Below are 26,676 nucleotides of genomic sequence, written 5' to 3'. Positions count from 1 at the left end.
CTGTCTTTCTTTCTTTCTTTCTTTCTTTCTTTCTCAGTGTTCCAGTATTCCACTTCTACATGTATACATTTACCAGGAAGTGCATTCCAAAGTGGATTCATCCCTCTGCTGTAATGACAAATCTAACCAGTTTGTTTCAGTAAATGTTTCCAGAATCAGACGTTCCTGCAGTCGTTAGTGTTCCTCAGTCTTCAGTGTCTTTGTGGAACCGTTCACACAACAGTCTGACTCTGGGTTTTAGAACACGGGTCCATGTTCACCTCACAGTGGCAGGACTGTCATTCTTGTTCTTTTCAAACCCGTGTCTTATTTTCAGAGTCCTCCTCCACACCCGAAAGAACAACAACCTCTGAGCTGCAACCACATGAAAATGGCAAGTTGTCAAAACTTGCCATTTTCAGTCCATTCTGTGTTTTTTCTTTTGTTGGAATGCCGTCGTTTTAATCCCCCAGTGTGAGTCTTCCTTCTTCTCTCCTCACCGTTTTCTAAAGGCACCGTCTCTGATTCCAACATGGACAGAGTGTGATCTGTAGAGAAGCAACCAAACAACACAGAGTTTTTACCCCTGTTCCAGAACGAATATGGGGGGGGGGGGGGGGGGGGGCAGACCAGTTTACAGTGTTAACTAGGGCTGTGTATCGGCAAGAATCTGGTGATACCATACAAATCACAATACTAGGATCATGATACGATATATCCTGATACTGTTAAAAAGGCAATTTTTTGGTTTGTTTCTTTTTTAAAATGTTTTTTTTCTGGAAGAACTGAATTACAGCAGAAATCTGCACAAATGCTAAACACATTTTTATTTGATCCCAACAGGATCTAATGTTGTATCACAAAATGTTCAAACTGTGTTCAAACTGAAATTCTGTTTTACAGACATTCCAGTTTCAGATCCTGTTCAAATGTTCAGATTCTATTTGTTCACAACTAACATCAGAACAGGATTTGAGTTCAGTCCAAACAAAGGAACCAACATGTGCTTCTCAGACAGAAAAAAGAGCTTTTAGGATGATTGAAATAACCATTATCTAATAAAACTGTGTTAAATAATAACAAATAAGATTCAGATTCAGAAAACTTTATTTATCCCTTATGGGCAATTCATTTGCAGCTGACCACAGACATCAGCCCACATCCAAAGTGCAACGTGACAAACAGAAATAAATAAATCAGTGCACAAATACAGGACTATTGAACGCAACTATGAATAAATGCATTTAAATAATCAAATATAAATAATCAATAATACCAGTGCAGACTAAAAGACCTTATTGGTTCTGCTAATATTAAAATATATAATATTCATCAAAAGACGAAGATTTTTTCCAAATCCGTTCAGTTCTTATGATGAAACAAACCCAAACTTGTGCGAACTGTCTTCAAAGTCCTTCGACTAATGCTAATGTGTGGATGGTGGGTGGGGCTAACAGGCTCAGTATTTGGTGGGCGGGGCTAATAGGCTCAGTATTTGGTGGGCGGGGCTAATAGGCTCAGTATTTGGCCTTTGTGCGTAAACCCCAAATGAAAATAGAACCTCACAGAATGTTCCATGTTCTACATTGTGCGACGAGTGACTTTATCGTAAATTGTATTTTTTCCCACCTGTTTTTAAATTGTGACGTTATTCTTGTAATATTTCAACTTTATTCTTGAAATATGACGACATTATTCTCATAAATATTACGACTTAATTCTTGTAAAATTATGTCTCTTTTTGTATCCGACTTTATTCTTATAAAATTGCAGGTTTTATCTGATATTTTCCGGCTTTATTCCCGTAGTTACAGGGGTTTTTATTTTCTTATGTGGCCCGTTTACACCGTTGTACTTTGGTCCAGTGAAGAACATTGAAAGTTTACTGAAAGACTTTTCTTGGCACGTAAAGTACATTTATGCAAAGAATCAGCTGAAACTTTGGGTCACGACTCCATCCTCGTCCATCATCATGATTTCCTTTTAATTTCTTCGCTACTCTTCCTTTCTGAATTGGACTTTAAAATCTGAATATAAATTAGATCAGGCTAAACGTACACTGTAAAGGACAGTAGACTTTACATTCCTCTGCTGCTCACATAGCTCTCCTGCTCCCCCCACCCCCACCCCCCCACCCCCCGCCTGCCAGGTTTAATATTGTCATCTCCCCAAGCCCCTAAAATCCTTATTGAATTGTCTGCCATCTCATTTGTCTTCCATCTTGTAATCCCATCTCTTGCTGAGTGGGAGTCAGAGGCTGGAGCCCCCCCCCCCCCATCCCACCGATCCTAACGAGGTGATCAGCATGGACTGAAGTGACTGAGCGTGTGCAGTCACTCAAACTCATGAGCTTTATTTACTCATGTGGCTTCGTACAAACAGGCACTTACACCAGTCTGATGACACTTTACACACATTTACCTCATATCATATACACCATATTAATACCGCCTTTATGTTTGTCTTTTTTTTTTTTGACAACATTTTAAACCTACAACTAAAATTTTCTAGAATGTGAGAGTTGGTGGATGAGTTTATAATATATGTTTATATGATACAAGGTGTAATGAAGAGGAGAAAAAATATTCAAGGTCAAAAATGTGATGCTTGTTTGGCGTAGTCTTTGAATTAAACTTATATGAGCACGAACATGTTCTTAGAGTTAGATTTAGACTTAGACAGACTTTAAGTCCAGATTTTACATCAAAAAGGAAGTTTTGATGCAGTTGGCTCAGCAGACAGCAGCAATAAATACAAACAGGTGCTATATATACAGGACAATATATACACCATAGAATAAATATACATCTAAATACTGTAGAATAAATATACATCTAAATACTGAAGAATGAATATGTATATAAATACTGTAGAATAAATATGGATATAAATACTGAAGAATGAATATCCATAACAGCTAAAATTTACTTAGGGGATCAAATTAGTGTCCATTTTTGTCATAAAAAAGTAGTCATAAATGCATAGAACTGTATTGAAATAATGCTAAGAGAAATTTCAGGTGACCCCATTTGAATTCCAGGTGACCTCACATAGGGTCCCGACCCCAAGGTTGAAAAACACTGGGTTAAATACTGCTGGAATAAATGAATGAAAGAGAAGGAAGTCCAGGTAAACTCAAAGGCCAGACCTGAATGCTCTGATTCTTCTAACACACTCTCTCTCTCTGTTTTTTCTCGTTCTCCAGGATCACATTTTGCCACCTTCCCTTTCAGAGTAAATGGCTGTACGTGGGGACGGAGCGTGGAAACACACACATTGTCAACATCGAGTCGTTCATTTTGTCCGGATACGTCATCATGTGGAACAAGGCCATCGAACTGTAAGTCCGAAAGGCTTGAACCCACAGAACAACGAGCGCACTGACCAGGATGAGGTCACCACTCCACCTCACACCTGTAACCACAGCAGGACTGTTCTACAAAAAAAAAAAAAGAGAGCAGGGCTGTCACTCATGTGGGTTCAGGGCAAGGCAAGGCAGGTTTATTTCTACAGCACATTTCATGTACAAGACAATTCAAAGTGCTTTAGATAAAACATTAAAAGCATTACAGCAGAAGCAATAAAAGTATGGCATGAGAAAAACAAACAAACAAACAAAGAAACAAAAGAATCAGATAAATAGATAAAACAGATAAAAACTTTTAGCTTAAAAGGAACAGTGCAGATCTGAACTGATGAATCCAAACTCTATTCAAATGCAGCTGAGAACAGGTGGGTCTGTAAGCTGGGTTTAAATAAACCAGTGTTTCAGATGATCTGAGGTTTTCTGGAGTTTGTTCCAGACATGTGGAGCATAGAAGCTGAACGCAGCTTCTGCAGGTCTGGGTCTGACTCTGGAACTGACAACAGACCGGATCCAGATGACCTGAGGGGTCTGGTGGGTTCATACTGGGTCAGGAGTTCCGGATCCAGATGACCTGAGGGGTCTGGTGGGTTCATACTGGGTCAGGAGGACCGGATCCAGATGACCTGAGGGGTCTGGTGGGTTCATACTGGGTCAGGAGGACCGGATCCAGATGACCTGAGGGGTCTGGTGGGTTCATACTGGGTCAGGAGGACCGGATCCAGATGACCTGAGGGGTTCTGGTGGGTTCATACTGGGTCAGGAGGACCGGATCCAGATGACCTGAGGGGTCTGGTGGGTTCATACTGGGTCAGGAGTTCCGGATCCAGATGACCTGAGGGGTCTGGTGGGTTCATACTGGGTCAGGAGGACCGGATCCAGATGACCTGAGGGGTCTGGTGGGTTCATACTGGGTCAGGAGGACCGGATCCAGATGACCTGAGGGGTCTGGTGGGTTCATACTGGGTCAGGAGGACCGGATCCAGATGACCTGAGGGGTCTGGTGGGTTCATACTGGGTCAGGAGGTCACTGATGTATTTTGGTCCTAAACCATTCAGAGCTTTATAGACCAGCAACAGAACTGGAAAGTCTGTCCTCTGACGGACAGGCAGCCAGTGTAAGGACCTCAGAGTTGGACTAATGCGGTCCAGTGTAAGGATGTCAGACTTGGACTAATGCGGTCCAGTGGAAGGAGCTCAGAGTTGGACTAATGCGGTCCAGTGTAAGGACCTCAGAGTTGGACTAATGTGGTCCAGTGTAAGGACCTCAGAGTTGGACTAATGTGGTCCAGTGTAAGGACCTCAGAGTTGGACTAATGCGGTCCAGTGGAAGGACATCAGACTTGGACTAATGCGGTCCAGTGGAAGGAGCTCAGAGTTGGATTTTTTTGGTCGACCTGTAAAGACACTGTTCCAATAATCAAGCCAACTGAAGATGAATGGATGGACTAGTTTTTCCAGGTCCTGCTGAGACATCAGATCTTTGATCCTTCAGATGTTCTTAAGGTGATAGTAGGCTGATTTTGTGACTGCCTTGATGTGTTTTTCAAAATTTAGGTCTGAGTCCATCACTACACCCAGATTTCTGTCCTGGTTGGTGCTTTTCAGGTCTATAGCCTGAAGCTCTGTGGTGACCTGCAGTCGTTTCTCTTTGGCTCCAAAGACAGTTACCTCAGTTTTGTTTTTGTTCAGCTGAAGAACGTTGTGGCCCATCCAGTCATTCATCTCCTCAGTGCATTTACCCAGATCCTGTCCAGGGCCTTGGTCTGCAGGTGACACTGTGATATAGATCTGTGTGTCATCTGCGTAGCTATGGTAGCTAATATTGTTGTTCTATATAACCTGCGCCAGTGGGAGCATGTAGATGTTAAACAGAAGAGGCCCCAGGATGGAGCCTTGGGAAAATGCACTTATCTTTCTGAAGAATTTTAAAGTTCAACATGGTGCTTCAGTTTATTCTCATTTTTAAGAAAGGATAGTTTGAAAATGTAAATATTTTCATACTGTAACTTTACATTTTTCCACTAAAACTAAGGCCCAATCCTAATTCACCCCTTGGCCCCTCCCCCTTACTCCTCCCCCTTGGCCCATGCACTTGGTACTATCCCTTGGCCCTCCCCCTTTGTCTCCGTTTGGAGGGTCAAACGGCCCTCCCCCTTAGCCCCTCCCCTCCGACTCAAGTCGAATTGGGACACATTGTGAATGCGCAAAATGAAGGGGGAGGGGAAAGAGGGAGGGGCCAAGGGGGAGGGGCCAAGGGGTAAATTAGGATTGGGCAAAAGTGAATGATTTGGAGTTGTCATTATTTCTAAGTTATTATGGAACTATTTAACTGGTCCGACCCACTGCAGATCATTTTTTTTCTGTATGTGACCCCTGAACTAAATGAGTTTGACACCCTGATGCATTTTATACGTTTTTCGAACATGTATTTTTGTGTTCACTTATTGAACGCGCCAGTAACAGTAAATCTCAAAAACCAAAATTAAGTTCGGTTAATGGATTACCGTGTCAGACATCTGTGTATTTTATACACCGGGTACTCTTTTCGCTTTGCTCTGACTTAAACTGCGTGTCCATGTGAAACACATGACTGCCAGTGTTCCTCCACCTCACTCCAATACTTCCGTAAAAACGTCTGTCCGGTTAAATCCGGGCTGCCCCAGAAGGGGGTCGCATAATGTAAATTAACTCACCAGTTATGTTTCGGATGGAAGGACCAAACCAGGAGAAATGAAGAATTCACCAAAAAGAGGGGTTGAGGTTTCAAAAAGTTAAAACAAAAACTTGATTTATTGCTTCAGGCAAAAATAGAAAAAGTCACAATAAAAAGAAGTCAGTTATCAATTAGTCTAGCATCAAACACACTGTTCGTCTCTGGCTTTGTCTCTTCTTGAGAAGCTTCTTCAGTACATTTTATAGTCTTTGGTGACTCGTAGAAGACTTCCCACTGTTTAGTTATTCCCCTATTTGGGAACATAAATCCAACATTCACATATGATTGGTTTGACAGCTGTTTCTGGGTAAAACACGTCACAGCTTACGTCAATAACTCCACGTCAGCTAATTCTAAGAAAAATCACATTTGAAAGGTCACTTGAGTTAATCACACCTTGGTTTGACATTTGCACCAACAATTTAGTTTACATTGCATAGTTTAGCCACAAAGAGTTTCTGTAAGTACGTCTAGTTCTAACACTTGCACAATTCTTGAACACAGAAAGTCCCTAAGTTCATAATCAAGATTAACTTGGCTCGCTTTTACCACAAAGCTGCAAGATAAGATCTTTTTCTTAGAATCTGACCTTTTCTCCAAGTTCGGCACACACCAACCTGAAACAACCCTGACGTCTGATGGTTATCGGACATTCTAAAGCAAGATTCAAAGTCACACATTCAACTTCCATTTAATGTAAGATATGTCTCACACATTGAATGATATTTCTTGGACAAAACCCATTTGCATTGCGTCACCAGCCTTGGTCCTTCCATTGTGCTGCTGTTCCCAGTCGGCAGTAGCTTTTCACAGTGGAATAAAAGGCCTCATATTACTTCATCAGTCAGCCCCAGTGTGCAGCTGACATATGCTGCAGATTGACAGCTCACAGCTCCGTCGTGTGCACCAAACCGGCTCAACTCATGCCCAGTTTGCATTGTTCCGTATTTGTTTGTCTTCATTGAACCCGCCCACGCACCCTTCACTCTGGTGTTTCCCTGACAAGTCCTCTGCTGCAGTGTCAGTCACAAGTCACCCTCGTACCGAGCCGTGTTGTCGCCGTATGACAGCCCAAACTATGGCCAACAGTCATAACACTCATGTGTGTGTTTGTGGGAGGGCTGTCTGCCAATCACAGCACACGTCTGGGTGGATGAGGCAGAGGTTGGACTTTTTGCAGGATGTTGGATTTGTTGATTCCTCGCCATAAAGTGATCATGTTGGTCTGTGTACAGGGCTGTAAGAAAATATCGGTATCGCAATATATTGTGATATTTCATTTCACGATACTGTACTGATATTAAAAAGTACTGTATCAATATTTTTGGGTATTTAGTCAAATGCAGATATGGCAGGTTCATTTTTGTTTTTTTGATTTTCAGGCTCTTTTTCACTTTAACCTACTATAAAAACATAAAAGGCCAGAAAACACAAAAAAATCTAAAATCCGATTTGAAAAATGTATGTAATTTATTGCATAAATAACACACAGATGTTTAATGAACCTTTTCAAAGACTTTAAAAGTGAATGTTGTTTCCAAATGTTAGATATAGAAAATTAAAATTGTAATAAATTAAAACTATACTCAAATATTTGACATAAAAGCAGATCTTTTCATATGCATTTTCTCCAGAAAAGTGCGGTAATCAAACACAGTTATCATGATAATTAGAATTTATCATCTGCAGTTTTACCACAGTTTATCGTTATACCGGTAATTTTTACATCCTTACACCAGATATATAAAAACTATGAATGGAAAACCACAATTTAACCCAATTTTGTGTAATTATATAATAATATATATTGAAGGGGTTACACAGCCTTATATAATATACCAACAAACCTGATGCTGGACTTGGAGTTTTGCTCATGACTGTATGTGTTTCACAAAGAAACTAAATTTACACCAAATTGAGATGTGTCAGTGTCTCAGATTCAGCTCAGCAGGTCGACCAGTCGTGTATTCCTCAGCTTCCTCCTAATCAATAGAAACCCTTCGATCCTGACGGCAGGCCTGTATTTTGACAGGGGGAGGTTCCTGTTGATTGCATCAATAACTCTGTTCAGACTGTTATTTGTTTAGAGGAGCAGTGTGCGGTCCCATCTGGTTTGGACTTCCTCTGGTGTTCCAGTTCACAAAGACGGAATGTTTCCCTAATATTCCACTAATAATCAGAAGAACAGCCCAGCCAGAGTCCAAACAGCTGGTGGATGTGTCAGAAGGAGAGCGCTGAGATGCAACACACGGGACATTTACTGATCCAGACATGTTCTGAGGGCACACACTGGTGTGATCAGTCCATCTGAACATGTGAGTAATGGAAGTGTCCATAAAGTCAAAGGTCCCTCAGATCTGCACAGTTAACCCATCAGTGTCCAGGTCAAAGGTCGTCCAATCAGGGGCTACCTGGAAATGTATATTCAAATGAAAATAGTATGATGAGTGCAATGAAATGCATCATGGGTAAAATCTAAACCTTTGTAGTCTTTGTGGTTTTAATGAAAAATTAACATATTAGTAACAAGAGAAGAATGAGTAAGTACAGACAAAAACCTGCAATTTACAGCCTTTACAATGACGGTTTTATCTGAAAAAGACACCATATATATATATACTACTATTATATACTACTACTACTATATATACTACCACTGTATACTACTACTATATATACAACTACTACTATATATACTACTACTACTATATATACTACTACTACTACTATATATACTATTACTATTACTATATACTACTACTATATACAACTATATACTACTATATATACTACTACTATATACTACTATATATACTCCTATATACTACTATTACTACTACTACTACTACCACTATATATACTATTACTACTACTACTACTATATACAACTATATACTCCTACTATTACTATATATACTACTACTGTATACTTTTATATCTTCTACTACTATATATACTACTACTATATACTACTATATATACTTCTATATACTACTACTGCTTCTACTACTATATACTACTACTATATACAACTTTATACTATTACTATATATACTACTACTGTATACTTCTATATGTACTACTACTATATATACTACTATATATACTACTACTACTACTACTATATACTACTATATATACTTCTATATACTACTACTACTACTATATATACTATTACTACTACTACTATACAGGGGTTGGACAAAATAATGGAAACACCTTCTATGATGCCACAATGTTAGGTGTTTCCATTATTTTGTCCAACCCCTGTATATACTACTACTATATATACTACTACTACTACTACTACTACTACAATAATTACATTAAAGACAGATAAATGTAGTGCTTCTGTGGGTAAACGCGGTCAGTCAAATTTATGTGACTATCAAACGCCCTCAGATAAACTTATGAACGTATGAATTGATGAATCTACCTCAGGTTGGTGCTAGCTAATGCTAATGGTAATGATCATACAAAGCTGTGTTTAAGCTAACCGTCTCAGCATTAGTAGACATGCTATTGAGTAAAAAGATGGATACACATGAAAATTGACTTTGGTTTTCCTGTGAACTGAGCGCTTCCAAACTATTTTAATCCACACACTTATTTCACTGGAAAATAAATGCACCTTCCTGTGATGAAGAACACAGGGCCTTGAATCCGCAATGATGATGATCCTAGCAAGAACCGTTAGCGCTTACTTACACTTAGCGCTTACTTCTCCCGCCTCTCCTCTGTTTTGATTGGTTGCTTGATTGGACCAATCACAACAGTTTGTGCCCTTGGAACATCAATCAGTCAGAAAAACGCCCATGTGCTGATGAGAATCCCATCAACAGGAAAACCTTAGGCGTGTACAGGTGGAACTGGATGATTTGTGTTTTCTGCTCATGTTTGACCCAAATGAGGGTCACATGACAGAAACAAAACTGGTCTTTTTGGTGATGACTTTGGTGGTAACTCCTCTTTCAAAGTAAAAGCACTTCCTACGCACCTTGAAACTCACAGTATCACTGTCCTTCCTTCAGAGTCCAGGTGCAGTAATACTGCCCTTCATCAGTCGGATCCACCTCAGGGATCACATCAGGAGGTTTAGGAAAGTCATCTCGCGACCCCCCCGGCTAGTGTCCCCTGACCCCCACTTTGGAAACCCCAGCTCTAAATGACAGTATTTTTCTTTTACATTTTGGTTGTAGATGAATCAGTGTTGGTGGAATCTGTGTTTGTTTTCCTCAAATACAGAATCAGTCTGTTGATGTTTTTTTTCCAGAGTTGTAGTTTCACACAAGCAGGAAATCAGTCCAGTCTGTTTTGTTTTTTTTTTCTCATTTTTGTCACTTTTCTGTTTTAGCACCTCTGCTAACCAATTTCCTGAGGGAAGCCTAGACTTGGCACATCCTGTTCCTTCCTGCTTCAGCACAGCTGGATTTCAGATTCCTATTAGCAGCTGATTTCATGCTTTTACAGATACCAAGACACGGACATGGAATATGCCCAATATCGACACAATTCAGGTTATGTCAGTAACAACAGGTGGTGTCTGGAGGCATGTTTGAACATGTGTTTTCTGTCTTTTTTGTAAAGCTGTAACACTTTAACTGTCTAACAAGAACAGACTGAGCAGTGAGCAGCTGTAGGTGCTTTTACACCAAGCAGTTCAAGGGAATATCTGAATGGAAACCACCCAACAGGGACCAGCGCCCAATGGGTGGTTTCTATTCCAGCAACCAGTACGAACCATTAAGTGATGGAATGAACAGGGGTGTAAGAAAATATCGGTATCACAGTATATCGTGATAATTCATTTCACAGTACTGTATCGATATGTAACACGTAGCCCAATAATTTCAAAAAACCACAGTTATGTTAGTTAAATGGATCATTGTTCCAGATTTTTCCATGTTTATCCACCGGAAAAGTGACTTTGCTGATTCCTGGACGTCTACATGTCTGCGAAGTACTAAACGTGGTACGGTGACACTGTCACTACTCCATATAGGCTGCTTACCAGAGGGGGGGTCACGCAATTTAAGTTTAACTCACCAGTTACGTCTTGGATGGACGGACCAAACCAGGAGAAATGGAAGAACTCACCAAAAAAGAAGGTTTGAGGTTTTAAAAAGTTAAGACAATGATCTTGATTTATTGCTTAAGAAGTTACAAAAAGAATCTAGCATCAAACACACATTTCATCACAGAGAGAGAAAGCAAAAGCCCGCGCATAAAGAGTTTCCTTTATTACTTTTTCTAGTCTTTAGTGACTCTTGGACACTCCCATTATTCAGTGACATCATTCGTCGTAGGCTTATTATTGGTTAATGGTCGTTACTGGGCAGAACATGTCAGTCACTCCTTAAGCTAATTCTAAGAAAAGCACATGCTTTTACATGTGCACAGCTCTTCCTTAACACCTGCACTGTTAGGCTAGCATTTTTTGACCACAAAAATCCCCTAGTTCGTATTCAGGTTTTCCTGCTCGACTCTCTTTAGCACAACTACTTTCTAAAGCTGTAAAATTAGATCTTTTAGGTCAAATCTGACCTCTGCTCTGAGTTCAGCACAGAGAGTGTGAGTTCATCTAAACCACACACACGTGAACCAAACCTGACTGTTCAGTACCTCTAAAAGAAAAATACAAGATACAGTTGGAAAATAGAACTCAGAATATAACTCAAGATTTGCAAAAATAACAAGACTCTTCAAGCAAAACAACTTTGTAATGTAAAGATTAAGCAGACAACTAATAACATTACATTTTCTCTTCTTCTCCATTTTGGTTCATGATGTATGATGTCCATCCGACATTTTAGAACTAGTCAAAGTCACACATTCAACTCCCATTTAATACGCTCTGTATCACAGATATTCAAAAGTACTGTATCGATATTTTTGAGTATTTACTCAAATGCAGACATGGCTGAGGTTCATTTTTGTTTTTTGTTTTTCAAGCTCTTTTTTCTGTTGTTTGTTTACTACAGAAGTACTATTGTGATACTGCAGATCATAAATGTAGTTTTTTGAAATTGATAATGCTGTTTTGTTAAATAATGGATACTTCAAGCATCCTAAAAGCACTTGTTACCGTCTGAAAGAGGCAAATGTTGGTTTGTTTTATTGGGAATGCACAAAAATTATGTTCTGATGTTGGATGACTCAGGAACTGAACACTAAGTATTCTTTTCCCAATAGAATATGAACATTTAAGCAGGATCTGAAACTGTAATATCTGTCAAACATTATTTATTTATTCATTTATTTGTGTTTTCTTTTTTTTTGTCCTGGTGAAGCCGCACATTAAAACTTTATTTATCCAAATGCTGTACCATAAGTTTTTCCAGGAAATAATCTTTAAAAAAAGAAGAAACAGAACAAAAAATATTGCCTTGTTAACAGTATCGTGATACATCGCAATATATTGTATTGTGATCCTAGTAGTGTGATTTGTATTGTATCACCAGATTCTTGCCGATACACAGCCCTAGTAATGAGACCAACAGTTGCAGAGCAATCTCAGATGCACAATGCTACTAATATGAAGTCATTCCAATTTTTTCTTTTTCTTTTTTTACCTTTATTTAACCAGGAAGTCCCTTTGAGAATAGGAATCTCTTTTGCAAGGGAGACCTGTCCAAGGTATCAGCCACAAGAAGTCCAAACAAACACATACATGATACACAATAAACAATAAAACACAATAATAATTATTTAAACATAATGGACTCAAGAAAAACAGTGACATTCGTCCTTCACTGCATTCTCCATGATACTTACTAAATGATACTAAAATTATTCACAGGAATGAATGGATGCAGTTTTTACATTTTTTTGAAGATTATTCCACAACTATGGTGCATGATGGGAAAATGCTGATTTTCCAAAGTCTGTCAGAACTCGGAACAGTCAAAATAACCACTGGGAGGAACGTAGAAGGAAACTACTAGAGTTAAAGCGAAGACACATCAACCTGGTTTTCGTCAGTCAGTCCGGTGAGGTCGGTGACATGGGTCTGTTTGGTGTGTTACGTTTGATCGTCCGTCGTTAATGTCGTCTCCAGTCTTTTCGGCTGATTCAACATGTGTAATCGTCCATTCCCTGTCGTTCCGTCGGACCAATCTGATTGGTGTAGGGATAGTCCTGGGCTAGTGAATCAGTGAAGGAGAAGTTTCCATGTGAATCCAGTTGTGCCAAGGTACCGCCCACTATTACTGTCTTCTAGAATAGTCCATTCACTGCTCAGATCAGATCTGAATGAGTGACAGTCAGTGTTGAATATGGACTGCATTCATTCCATCAAGTCAACACTGTTAGCATTGTTAGCATAGTGCGACTTCTTCTCGGTTTTCACCTGCGACATCTTTCTTCTTCCACCAGTAGAAGAGCTAGAGCTGACAACACCTGGATCTGCTCAACAAGTACAACAACACCGACCCTTCTGGACTACTGAACACTTACAACGCCGACCCTTCTGGACTACTGAACACTGACAATGCCGACCCTTCTGGACTACTGAACACTGACAATGCCGACCCTTCTGGACTACTGAACACTGACAACAACACCAGGATCTTCTGGACTACTGAACACTGACAACAACACCAACCCTTCTGGACCACTGAACACTGACAACACCAACCCTTCTGGACCACTGAACACTGACAACAACACCAGGATCTTCTGGACTACTGAACACCGACAACAACACCGACCCTTCTGGACTACTGAACACTGACAACAACACCGACCCTTCTGGACTACTGAACACTGACAACAACACCAGGATCTTCTGGACTACTGAACACCGACAACAACACCAACCCTTCTGGACTACTGAACACCGACAACACCAACCCTTCTGGACCACTGAACACTGACAACAACACCGACCCTTCTGGACTACTGAACACTGACAACACCAACCCTTCTGGACCACTGAACACTGACAACAACACCGACCCTTCTGGACTACTGAACACTGACAACAACACCAGGATCTTCTGGACTACTGAACACCGACAACAACACCAGGATCTTCTGGACTACTGAACACCGACAACAACACCAACCCTTCTGGACTACTGAACACCGACAACACCAACCCTTCTGGACCACTGAACACTGACAACAACACCGACCCTTCTGGACTACTGAACACTGACAATGACTGACAACAGTGAACTCTGGGTTTAGAGAGATGTTCTGTCATTTTCTGGTTTTACGTCTTGTGTGACCACAGAACGTATGCTGAAGTCGGTCGTTGATTTGGTGTGTTCTTCACACTTTTTTTGTCCGTGTTGAGGAGACGATAGCTGACTGATCAGTCGGGCTACCTTTTCTGGCGACGATTGGCAGTCGGGTTGGTGTGTCTTCACCTTTAACAGACAGAAGCTTACTGAGGTATTCTGTGAGTTTACCCAGCAGAGCTTTATAGATGAACATAAACCAGTGTTTTTGTCTATGGAGGGTTAATTCGTAGACAAATGGACAAATAGACAAATGGTTAAATGAGCTCAGTCTTAAATATTGTAGAGTAAAATGCATCATATACATTAAATGAATCCAAAAACAGTTGGATCTGATAGTAAAACACTGACAGACCACAAACTGCAGACGCCAGCTTTACTTGTCATGTTATAAATAGCAGCATTTTGCTGATTAAACTTAATATGACAGTTATTTACCTGTTGTTCCATCGCTGTCATGGTTTATTATAAAGTGCCCTTGAAGCCATAGTGTTCTACAGATTCCTCCACTGTCCTCCATCCATCACGTGTGGGTTCGTGTCCAAGGATAATGTCCAAATGAAACTGAACTACCGGCCTGTTTTTCATTCCAATCCACTTTCATTGTTGTAATCTTTTCTTTTTTTCAATCCTGTTTCAGCTTCATCTTCTTTGAGTTGCTTTTGTTTGACACATAAGCTTATTAAGTCAGGTTATTAAGTTAGTCTAAATCCCTTTGTATATCCACATTCATATACAGGCTCAATAAAACCAGGACTTCACTGCAGGCCACCACACCATACCTTGGACATATTATACTAATTATGGTTAGGAAATGTCACAAAAGCTCATCTGAGAACATTACAACGTTTACTTCAAACTGGTGAGTCACATCAGTCCATTTCATATTATCATTATTATTATTATTATTATTATTATTATTATATACAAATGCATGTGACTTGCAAAGAGCAGCTTTGACAAACTGAGCTTGGTGATTGAAAATATTAATGCTAGGTCTGATTCACAATGGACGTCTGTGCATCAACCATTAATTATCAGAAGACGGTACATATGAAGAGAACTGGGCGATCAGTGAGTGATAAAGGTCCTGGATAATCACAGTATGAACAGAACTGTACAGATGCAGGTAAAGAGAAGCAGTATTATACAAGAGCAGGGCTGTCAGACTTATGTTAGTTCAACGGGTCACAGCCCTCTACGATTGAATGAACAAAAGAAAATCAGACTCAGTTTAGCTTTTGTTGATGATGGCGCCTTTCCCAAACTTCATGGACACAGTGACATCAGAGCACCAGTTAACAGTGAAATATAATGTGATGTAAAGGCTTATTTACATTAACCATTTATGGGACACTCATTGAAATACTCTGGAATTAAACATTTCAACCTTAGTGTGTTATTAGACATCATCATCTTACCATAAAACATCCCAGCAGCATTTGCTAAAAAGTAAACACATTAAATAAAACAACAGTTATAAGGTCATTAACGGACAAAAATCACTCATATTCACTATTTACAGCTTCAACATGTCCATAAAATCTCTCTGAATCAGTGTACAATGGAAAAAAAAGGAAAACCCAACATGTTTCTGCTTAAAAAACATGCTTAAAAACAAACAAAAAATTGCCTTTTTAACAGTATCATGATATATCATGATATATCGCATCATGATCCTAGTATTGTGATTTGTATCGTATCGCCAGATCCTTGCCAATACACAGCCCTACTTCAGATTGAATTGACCTAAAATGATTTTCACACCTTTGATCGTTAATATCTTCAGTGTAAATTTTGTGTTTCCCAGATTCATCCCAGGGGCCGGATCGGACCCTTTGGTGGGCCCGTGTTGGCACCCGGGCCGCATGTTTGACCCCCCCTGTACTGGAGGGTTTGAAGCTGCGTACACAACCAGCACAAGCATGAGTCACTGTACAATCCATATGATTCTAGTGTTTTACAACAGAAAACATTTCCAAGTGTCAGCACTCTGTACCTTTGTGAAGTGGAGTTCATGAAAAGTTGAAGAAGCAGAGAATAAACCGTCTTTCATCGACACGCACAGCGACTCGGGAGTTTCATAGTTGGGCCGGGGAGGTTTTCCACTCCACATGAATAGGGATGAGGGGGGACTTTGTTTTTCCTGCGGTGGAACATTTAGTGGAGAAGAGCAGCAGATTGTGAGTCACATTTGTGCGTCTGTGTGTGCGTTTGCTGTTCCACTTGTGTCATCGCTGTGTGTGTTTGTGCGGCGGACGTTCTCAGATGCATTAATTTAATACAAACCAATGATGCTCCCAAGAAAAGAGTGTCTTACTGCAACAATTCAGCTGAGGCCACGGCGCCCAAACAAGAGGGCGGGCTCTAATTGAAATTCAGAAGGCTGTGGGACACATTTAATGCACAGTTTCATCTGCAAGATTCGTTCCAGAATGAGGTGTAAAAATAAGAGGAAAGAAGCGACAGAAGTGGAAATAACAGCACAGACCAGGGCTCTCAGACTCATTTTCTTTCAGGTTCCACATTCAGTCTGATGTGATCTGCAGTGGGCCGGACCAGTAAAATAAGAACAGAAGAACCTAGAAATAATGACAACTCCAGATTTTTGTCTTCATTTTAGTGCAAAAAAACCCTCATTAAATTATGACAATACTTACTTTTCTAAACTATCCAAACAAAAAAGATGTGAATAATCTCAAAAAACTGAGATGTCTTAAGAAAAATCAGTGTAATTTTCTCAGTCTTCTTCCTCCACTTCTCATTAGTCCATGTGCATTCTGGATCAGATCTCCAAAGACACTAAACACTGAGGAACAGGAAGAAAAGAGTTCAAACTGGACTGAATTTAATACAGACATTTCAGGTTGGACACATTTGTTCAGGTTAGTCACATTTTATTGGTACAGGAGAGTTTGGAAATGGAAATATTTTCATAATTTAATGTTATTTTTTGCACTAAAACAAAGACAAACATTTGAAGTTGTCATTATTTAAAGGCATAATGGAATATTTTTTTCCCATCAAACCCAGTATTAAATCTGCAGTCCTTCTTTTGTGTGGGTTCTTCTGCTGTTATTATTTGACTGTAGATCAGATTGGTCTGGATGTGGAACCTGAATTAAAATGAATCTGTGGAATTTTTGGACTTTGTAAATTCATCCTACGGGCCAGATTGGAACCGTTGGTGGGCTGCATTTGGCCCCCGGGCCGCATGTTTGAGACCCCTGCTACAGACCAACAGAACAGTGTTTACGCCTGGCATCTGGTCAGTTATTATTAAAAATGGGGGAAAATTGGCTGTTAAAATGGTTCTGGCTTCATGTTCATCTTAGCCTTCGTTCAGACTGCAGACAAACGTTAGCCTGTCCATCCAAGTGTGTTCAATACTAGGGCTGTTAGAAAAGATCGATTCTGCAGTATATCACAATATTTCATTTCACAATACTGTATGGATATTAAAAAGTACTGTATCAATATTTTTAGGTATTTATTCAAATGTAGATGTGGTGGAGATTCACTTTTGTTTTTTGGTTTTCTTTATTGTTTATGTTTTCTTTATTATTATTTAACACTCTTTTATTAAATAGTGGTTATTTGAAGCATCCTAAAAGTGTTTTTTACTGTCTGAGAGGCACATGGTAGTTCCTTTGTTGGGATTGCGCAAAAATTAGGATGTTCGCTGTGAACTAATAGAATCTGAACATTTGAACAGGATCTGAAACTGGAATGTCTGTAAAACAGAATTTCAGTTTGAACACAGGAACATTATGGGATAGAACATTAGATCCTGTTGGGATCAAATACAAATGTTTTTAGTATTCGTGCAGATTTATGCTGTAATTCAATTCTTCCAGGAAATAATCATTTAAAAAAATAAACACAAAAATGGCCTTTTTAACAGTATCATGATATATTGTGGTATATCGTATCATGATCCTAGTATTGTGATTTGTATCACATCTCCAGATTCTTGCCAATGCACACCCCTATTCAGTACTGAGAAAACAGTCTGGAATTGGGCCGACCACTGTGAAATATGCACCATCTATTCTATACCGACCAATCACAAGTGTAGGGGGCGGGTGTTTCATAATACGTCATATGCACCGACTTCATTTTGTCACCGGTCAAAGTCAGTTCCATGTCTGCGAGTCTTACATTCAGTTCAGACTCAAAACTGAAAGAAGTCGCATTTAATGTGAAATATGAACAAACAAACCAAAAAATCAGATTTCACCCGAAGATGTGAAGTGTGCATTCAGACCTGCTGTGTGGACAGAGTTCATTTCAGTTTTCAAACCTGGTGTCACAACTAGGGAAGAATCTGGCAAGAATCTGGTGATACGGTATAAATCACAATACTAGGATCACAATACGATATATCATGATATATCATGATATATCATGACAATGTTAAAAAGGCAATTTTTTGTTTGTTTCTTTTTCTAAAATGATTATTTCCTTGAAGAATTGAATTACAGCAGAAATCTGCACAAATACTAAACACATTTGTATTTGATCCCAACAGGATCTAATGTTCTATCACAAAATGTTCAAACTGTGTTCAAACTGAAATTCTGTTTTACAGACATTCCAGTTTCAGATCCTGTTCAAATGTTCAGATTCTATTAGTTCACAACTAACATCAGAACAGGATTTGAGTTCAATCCAACAAAGAAACAAACATTATTGAATAAAAGAGAGTGAAATAAGAATAACCAAAATATAAACCAAAAAAAAAAAAAAAAATCCAAAACAACAAAAATGAACCTCCACAATATCTGCATTTGAATTAATACCTAAAAATATCGATACAGTACTTATTAATATTGATACAGTATTGTGAAAGGAAATCTCGTGATATAGTGCAGAACTGATATTTTCTTACACTCCTACTCAAGGGCACATATGAGCTCATATTCAGTCAGCTTCACTAACTTTAACATAAAAGCTGAATTCAACTATTTGGTCAAACATGTTTTCAGGGAATTATTTTACCCTTATTAGACTTAGTTATTGTTTTAAATTAAATCAGTATGTTTGATTTTACCCCTTAAACTATAAAATGTCCACAAATATCATTGAGTTTGAAAATTTCACCAAACAAATGGACTTTTCTTCATTAAAATGTCCTTAAATAGAGTATCAGAGTTGACTCACATGTTCAATCAGATGAACTCTACCACACAGAAATAAATGTAACATGGAACTGTAACATGTACTTTTTAATATCAATACAGTATTGTGAAATGAAATATCACAGTATATTGCAGAACTGATATTTTCTCACGGCCCCAGTGCCAGCAGCCGATCTGACTCCAAAAGTGTTTCCGTCCCTGATACCACAGGCCTTAAAGTCCTGTGCGTTGACTCCTGTGCAGTCCAAGTGTGCAGCATTTAGATTAATGGACTGGAAAATCTGGTCCAAAGCAGACAGAATCCAGACAGAAATTATGTTTCCATATTGGACGGAACGTTTTGGGTCAGTTTTTGGACAAAGGATGACTGGACAGGACTGTGCACGTCTCATTTTATCTGCGTGTCTTCAAATGGTCTGAGCGTGTTTAAACATGCGAAAGGATACGCTCTATTCCTGTACGCTGATGACACAAGATATGAATTTCAACGTTTCAGGTCACTCATGTCTCTGTGTTTGACATGCAATTTCCTGCCCTTCCCTTCCCCTTTGGTCTGTCATGTTGATTCTTTACCTTTTCCTAATAGCCGTGGGTTGCCATGACTCCCTGATCCTGCCAGTGCTCGAGGTGTTTTTGCATTTGTGTTTTTGATCTTAATGGGCTTGACAGCATTTCTTTGCATGAGTGCAACAAAAAAGAGTGATTTCTGTTTGTGGAACTGTTTACAAAATGTCAGTATCACTAGTAGAAAACAAGATATAAAGATATAATCAGTATAAAATGAAACATATAAAGGACTCATATATGTAAATGCACTATTAACTATAATAATAATGTTTGTTCACACTCATATATGTAAATGCACTATTAACTATAATAATAATGTTTGTTCACACTCATATATGTAAATGCACTATTAACTATAATAATAATGTTTGTTCAGACTCATATATGTAAATGCACTATTAACTATAATAATAATATTTGTTCAGACTCATTTTAAGTATTTTTACCCCAAATGTTCTTTTTGTCAGTTGTACATGTGTCATGTGACAGTCCTTACTCAGACCTATTCATACCTGTATTAAACATGCAGATCAGTTCTGTAGTTTAAACACAGACTCTGTTGAACAGGACATGGGTCTTTGTATCGCTGCTGGATCTGGTCCTAATCTTCTATACTGTACTTATATGTTCGTTCATACCTTTTCTACTTTGTATTGTTCCTTTTACTTAGCCTGGTTCCACCTTTTTAGCTTCACTGATACGTTTGGATAATGATAGTTATTATACTCCACACAGACTCTTGTGTGTTTAATACCAGCTTTTAGACCCATCATGTATTATTTTAACAGAGCTTTTAAATCTTTGAAGAAGAACATGATTAGCATTGGAAGGTTCCACACAGTAAAATCACACCAGAAGGCGGAATTGCTAAGAAGGCAAACGATTCCAAGGAATTGAGCTACTGGGATCCGGTTCTCAATTCCCATCCCTAGGCGTTAGTCTGTATAAGTATTAATATCAGCATGTTATGTCAATGGTGAATGCCCCCCCCACCCCTCAGCTCCTCTGCAATGAGGTACATCACGGCACTTCTTCAGAAATACTGTCCTTCCCAGTCTTCGGTGGTAGTGTCTATTGTATCTCATCCCCCACCCATGAGGGGGGGGCTACCTACCCCCCCCCCCCCACCACCACCACCACCACCACCAGCCTGTTGCAAAAAACATTCAGGGTGGGGGGACGGTAGGAGCCTCATGATGACGTCAAAAAGGTTCAAAAGGTTGAAGACACTGTTCTACAACATCATGAATTCATTAGTAATACCCATGGAACTTCTGAAAGGTTTTTTTCTTTAATGTAATCACCTTTGAATTTCCTCTGAGCTTTTCTGAACATCTGCAGCAGGTCTGTCAAACTCCTGTTAGTTCACTTCCACATTCAGCCCAGTTTGATCTGCAGTGGGCCAGACCAGTAAAATAATAACAGTGAAAGAAGTAAAATTCTATTATGATCAGGATTACATCTACAAAGTTTCCTTAAAAATCTGAATAACATGAACAACTTGAATTGTCTTCAGAAAAACAAGTGCAATTTGAACAATATTCTGCCTCAGTTTATCAGTTTATCATTTACACATTAATTTATTTTATTGATTTATTTATTAATTTAATAGGGACAGTGCATATTAATGAACATCTACAACAATTGCAGCTGTAAATATGCCAGATTGGAGCAGCAGTGCTAATTTCCATCTGTAGTCCCTAGGCAGGTGACAAGAAAGACAATTGACAAAAAGGCAAAATATTGTAAAAGACATTATAAAAAAAACAGTACAAAGAAATGCAAAACACATGTGTTACAATCGTACAAAACATTTAATAACAGACAGAATATTGGAAAACTGCATTTACTTTTCTTCAGACATTTCTGTTTGTTCATATTTGTTCAGGTTATTCACATTTTTGTAAAAGGTTAGTTTGGTAATGTAAACATTTTCATGTAATTTTACTTTTTTTACACCAAAAAAACAAAGAGAAAATTTGGGGTTGTCATTATTTATAGGTTATTGTGATCATATTTTACTGGTTCTGACCCACTGGAAATCTAATTGGACTGTATGTGTGTGTATGTGGAACCTGAATTAAAATGATTTTGACACCATTGATTGTTAAAGCTCTACCTACCGATGTGACATTTCTCACAGCACTTAGTAAAAGTTTGAACATGAACAACCCGCCTCCCTCCAAAGCCCCGCCCCCTTCCCTCTGCCTGAGCTCTGAGGCTCCTCCTCCTCTCTCCTCCTCTCATTTGATGCGCGATGGAAAGCGGAGTAGGAAGCAGAGGTGGAGGTCCGGTCCGTTTTGGCGTGTCCGCGGACCCCTCCCTCAGTAATCAGATGCATCATCCACCTGCCGCGGGCCCGCGGCTCCTGTTCCATCAGTAGACCTGGTCTATGCAGTACTTGGTCAGGGTCTTCACTGCAGTGCCCAGGGGATGGGCGCGCGCACTGTGAACGCGCGACCTCCGCAAATTTTCCGTGGACATTTGAGGTTTCATAGTCCATACAGTTCTCATCCTACATCATCTTACATGTGTGACACCAGGTACATGTACCTGTATGAGTCCCACCGTCAGAAAAGCTGAGCTTTATGCAGACCTGTTCAGTCCAGTACAGCTGACTTCCAGACTTTTATCTCCATCCTTCATTCATCAGACTCCTGTTTGTTCCCCTCAGTTGTCGTTTCTGTTCATAAATCTGTTTTTTCCCTTCCACATGTGCATGTCAGTTCTATCCATACACATCCTAGACAGTAGACTGTGGTCAGTGGTCAGTAGACTGTGGTCAGTGGTCAGTAGACTGTGGTCAGTGACAGCAGACTGTGGTCAGTGGACAGTAGACTGTGGTCAGTGGTCAGTAGACTGTGGTCAGTGGACAGTAGACTGTGGTCAGTGGTCAGTAGACTGTGGTCAGTGGACAGTAGACTGTGGTCAGTGACAGCAGGAGCAGAGACAGTGAAGCGTCAGATTCAGAGGGACACATATCGGATGTGAGACGGAGATAATGGATCGGATGCTGGACGGCCGTAATGGATGATTGACAGGAGGCTCAGCCAGGTTCGGCCAATTATTTTATTCGGACCGACTAAAATGATTGGTCAGACTTTTATCAGAAATATATGAGAATTAAACATTCTTGAGTTTCAATACCTGGTAGATTTCTTTTACATTTTAGTTTGACACACACTTATTAGGAGCATTTTAAGATGACAAAAGAAAAGTGTAAAAATGCCACATCATACGGTATAGCTTTAATATCTTCAGTGTAATTTTTGCATTTCATAAATTCATCCTGCAGGTCGGATTGGACCCTTTGGCGGGCTAGATTTGGCCCCCGGGCCGCATGTTTGACACCTGTGATCTACACGATCAGTGAATTGAATTTAGGAAAACACCTGATCTTCACTGAAAATGTCAAATGTAGAGGATGATATGATAATAAATGGTGATAAATAACCCAGTAAAGGGTAAATGTAGAGGAAAAACAGATTTGGACATGATCCCAGAAGTAGTTTTAGGTGTTTAAGGGCTAAAGTGGATATTGATGATGTAAGGATTAATGATCTTAAAGAAGTAAAAGAGTCCTGTTCTATAAAAGGATGGAGATCCTTCGCAGACGTACTGCTGTGACTCTTCTTTCTAATGCCGTGTCTGTATTCGTCTTCTGTCTGAATGTGTTCACATTCATGTTTTTTTGAAAACATCCAGACGGTCTTTGTGCTTCGTTCTCTGGAAGGCCGGGGTCATTAGGTCCGTCAGCAGCGTCTCCACTTCACATACGGAGTCAGTCCACACATTCTGAGGGTGGGTTTGGACACAGGGGTCAAGGGAAGTGTCCTTCTGTGAACAACAGCACGACTGGAGCTGCAGCCTTCACCAGCACCAACACGTCATTCTGATTCTCACCAACAACTGGTTTTGATGTTATAAACCAGGGCTCTCAGACTCCGGTTCTTTCAGGTTCCACATTCAGTCTGATTTGATCTGCAGTGGACCCAACCAGTCAAATAAGAACAGAAGAACCGATAAATAATGACAACTCAGAATTTTTGTTTGTTTTAGTGCAAAAAACCCCCATGAAATTATGAAAATATTTACTTTTATAAACTGTCCAAACAAGAAAGATGTGAATAACCTGAAAAAAGTGAAGTTTCTTCAGATAAATCAGTGTAATTTTCTCAGTCTTCTTCCTCCACTTCTCATTAGTCCATGTGCATTCTGGATCAGATCTCCAAAGACACTAAACACTGAGGAACAGGAAGAAAAGAGTTCAAACTGGACTGAATTTAATCCAGACATTTCAGGTTGGGCACATTTGTTCAGGTTAGTCACATTTTATTGTTACAGGAGAGTTTGGAAATGGAAATATTTACATAATTTAATGTTATTTTTTGCACTAAAATAAAGACAAAAAATTTAAGTTGTTAATTCAAGATTTTTCGCTTAATTCAAGATTTTTTGCTGAATTTAAGATTTTTTGCTGAATTTAACATTTTTTTGCTCAATTTAAGATTTTTTGCTAAATTTATGATTTTTTTTGCTTAATTCAACATTTTTTATTGGCTTAATTCTAGACTTTTTTTTTTACTTAACTGAAGTTTTTTTTGCTTAATTCAACATTTTTCCCTTAATTCAAGATAGATTATTATTATTTTTGCTTAAAGCTCTACCTACCGATGTGACATTTCTCACAGCACTTAGTAAAAGTTTGAACATGAACAACCCGCCTCCCTCCAAAGCCCCGCCCACTTCCCCCTGCCTGAGCTCTGATGCTCGCCTCCTCTCACCTGATGCGCGCGGAGGAAGCGGAGGGGCAGGTCCGGTCCACTTCGGTGTGTCCGCAGACCCCTCCCTCAGTAATCAGATGCATCATCCACCTGCCTCGGGCCCGCGGCCCCTGTTCCATCAGTAGACCCTGTATTTAAGGTTGTGGTCTGTATTTAAGGGTCTGGTCTGTGCAGTTCTGGGTCAGGGTCTTCACTGCACCACGGAGATGAGATGCCCAGGCGACGGGCGCGCGCACTGTGAACGCGTGGCCTCCGCGAATTTTTCCGTGGACATTTGAGGTTTCATAGTCCATACAGTTATCATCCTACATCATCTTACATGTGTGACACCATGTACATGTACCTGTATGAGTCCCACCGTCAGAAAAGCTGAGCTTTATGCAGACCTGTTCAGTCCAGTACAGCTGACTTCTGGACTTTTATCTCCATCCTTCATTCATCAGACTCCTGTTTGTTCTCCTTAGTTGTTGTTTCTGTTCATAAATCCGTTTATTCCCTTCCACATGTGCATGTCAGTTCTATCCATACACATCGTAGAAAGACTGTGGTCAGTGACAGGAGAAGCAGCGCGAGTGATGCGTCAGATTCAGAGGGACACATATCGGATGCGGAGACAGCGATAATGGATCTGATGCTGGACGACCGTAATGGATGATTGACAGGAGGCTCAGTCAGGTTCGGCCAATTATTTCATTCGGACCGAATAAAATGATTGGTCAGACTTTTATCAGAAATATATGAGAATTAAACATTTTTGAGTTTCAATACCTGGTGGATTTCTTTTACATTTTAGTTTAACACACGCTTATTAGGAGCATTTTAAGATGACAAAAGAAAAGTGTAAAAATGCCACATCATACGGTATAGCTTTAATTCAATTCAAGACTGTGGAATTTTTGACTTTGCAAAAACATCCCACGGGCTTTAGACATTTCAGGTTGGACACATTTGTTCAGGTTATTCACATTTTATTGGTACAGGAGAGTTTGGAAGTGTAAATATTTTCATAATTTAATGTTATTTTTTTAACTAAAACAAAGACAAAAATTTGAAGTTGTCATTATTTACAGACACAATGTAATATTATTTTTGTCCATCAAACCCAGTAGTAAATCTGCAGTCGTTCTTCTGTGTGGGTTCTTCTGCTGTTATTATTGGACTGTAGATCAGATTGGTCTGGATGTGGAACCCACACTAACATGAGTTCCACAGCCTGGACTGTGGAATTTACACACTTCGTAAATTCATCCCAGGGATCGGGAACCTTTGGGGGGACGCATTTGGGCCCTGGGACGCATGTTTGACAGCGCTGTCATAAAATGAAGATGTGCACAGTGTTTGTGGGGGGGGGGGGGGGGGGTTTGTTGACGTGCAGTAGAAGGTCAGAAGTGCGTGTTGTCGTCCCATCAGACAGTGTATTTCCTTCTAGTGCATTCTTTGGTCTGGGTGCTGCTGAGGCCAGATTAGCTGTTGGCATTCACCCATTGTGTCACTTCAGTGATTGGAAAGGTGTGTGTGTTGCACAGGGTGAGCGGATCCCTCTGCTTATTACTGCTTTAAATGCAGAATAGAAACATTCTCAGAGCTCAGAGTGGATTCATGGTTTTATCACCTTCCAACAGCAGGCATGTCTAAATAGGCACATGTGACCATGTCCATCAGGCTTCACCTCAGCATCCGGATCAGCTCACATTTCAGTCTCAGTTCCAAAATAAGCTGCTTCAGCTGCAATACGTGACCAAGCAGGTAGTGGGGGGGGGGTCTGTGTGGGAGTGGACACAGCATCAGGACTGCACATTTGTTTTGTGTCTCTTCAAAAATAGGTCTTCTTATTTACTAAAGATTTTTATGGCACCAGAAAGAAAGCAATCACGAGATGTTG

The 26,676-nt window shown here is 39.7% G+C and overlaps 1 protein-coding gene across 1 annotated transcript in view; it reads left to right on the top strand.

Annotated features, from left to right (window-relative positions):
* Positions 1 to 26,676, top strand: part of stxbp5l (syntaxin binding protein 5L) — a 354,919-nt gene that overhangs the window by 170,644 nt on the left and 157,599 nt on the right. Inside the window, exon 6 of the mRNA XM_030125454.1 lies at positions 3,185 to 3,319. Coding sequence (XP_029981314.1) covers positions 3,185 to 3,319 — 135 coding nt within the window. The remainder of the gene's footprint in view (positions 1 to 3,184; positions 3,320 to 26,676) is intronic.

This window comes from Sphaeramia orbicularis, chromosome 21 (assembly GCF_902148855.1).
Source record: "Sphaeramia orbicularis chromosome 21, fSphaOr1.1, whole genome shotgun sequence".
NCBI lineage: Eukaryota > Metazoa > Chordata > Actinopteri > Kurtiformes > Apogonidae > Sphaeramia > Sphaeramia orbicularis.
Note: the sequence above shows the minus strand (reverse complement) of the source record. Positions and strands in the feature narration are given on the sequence as shown.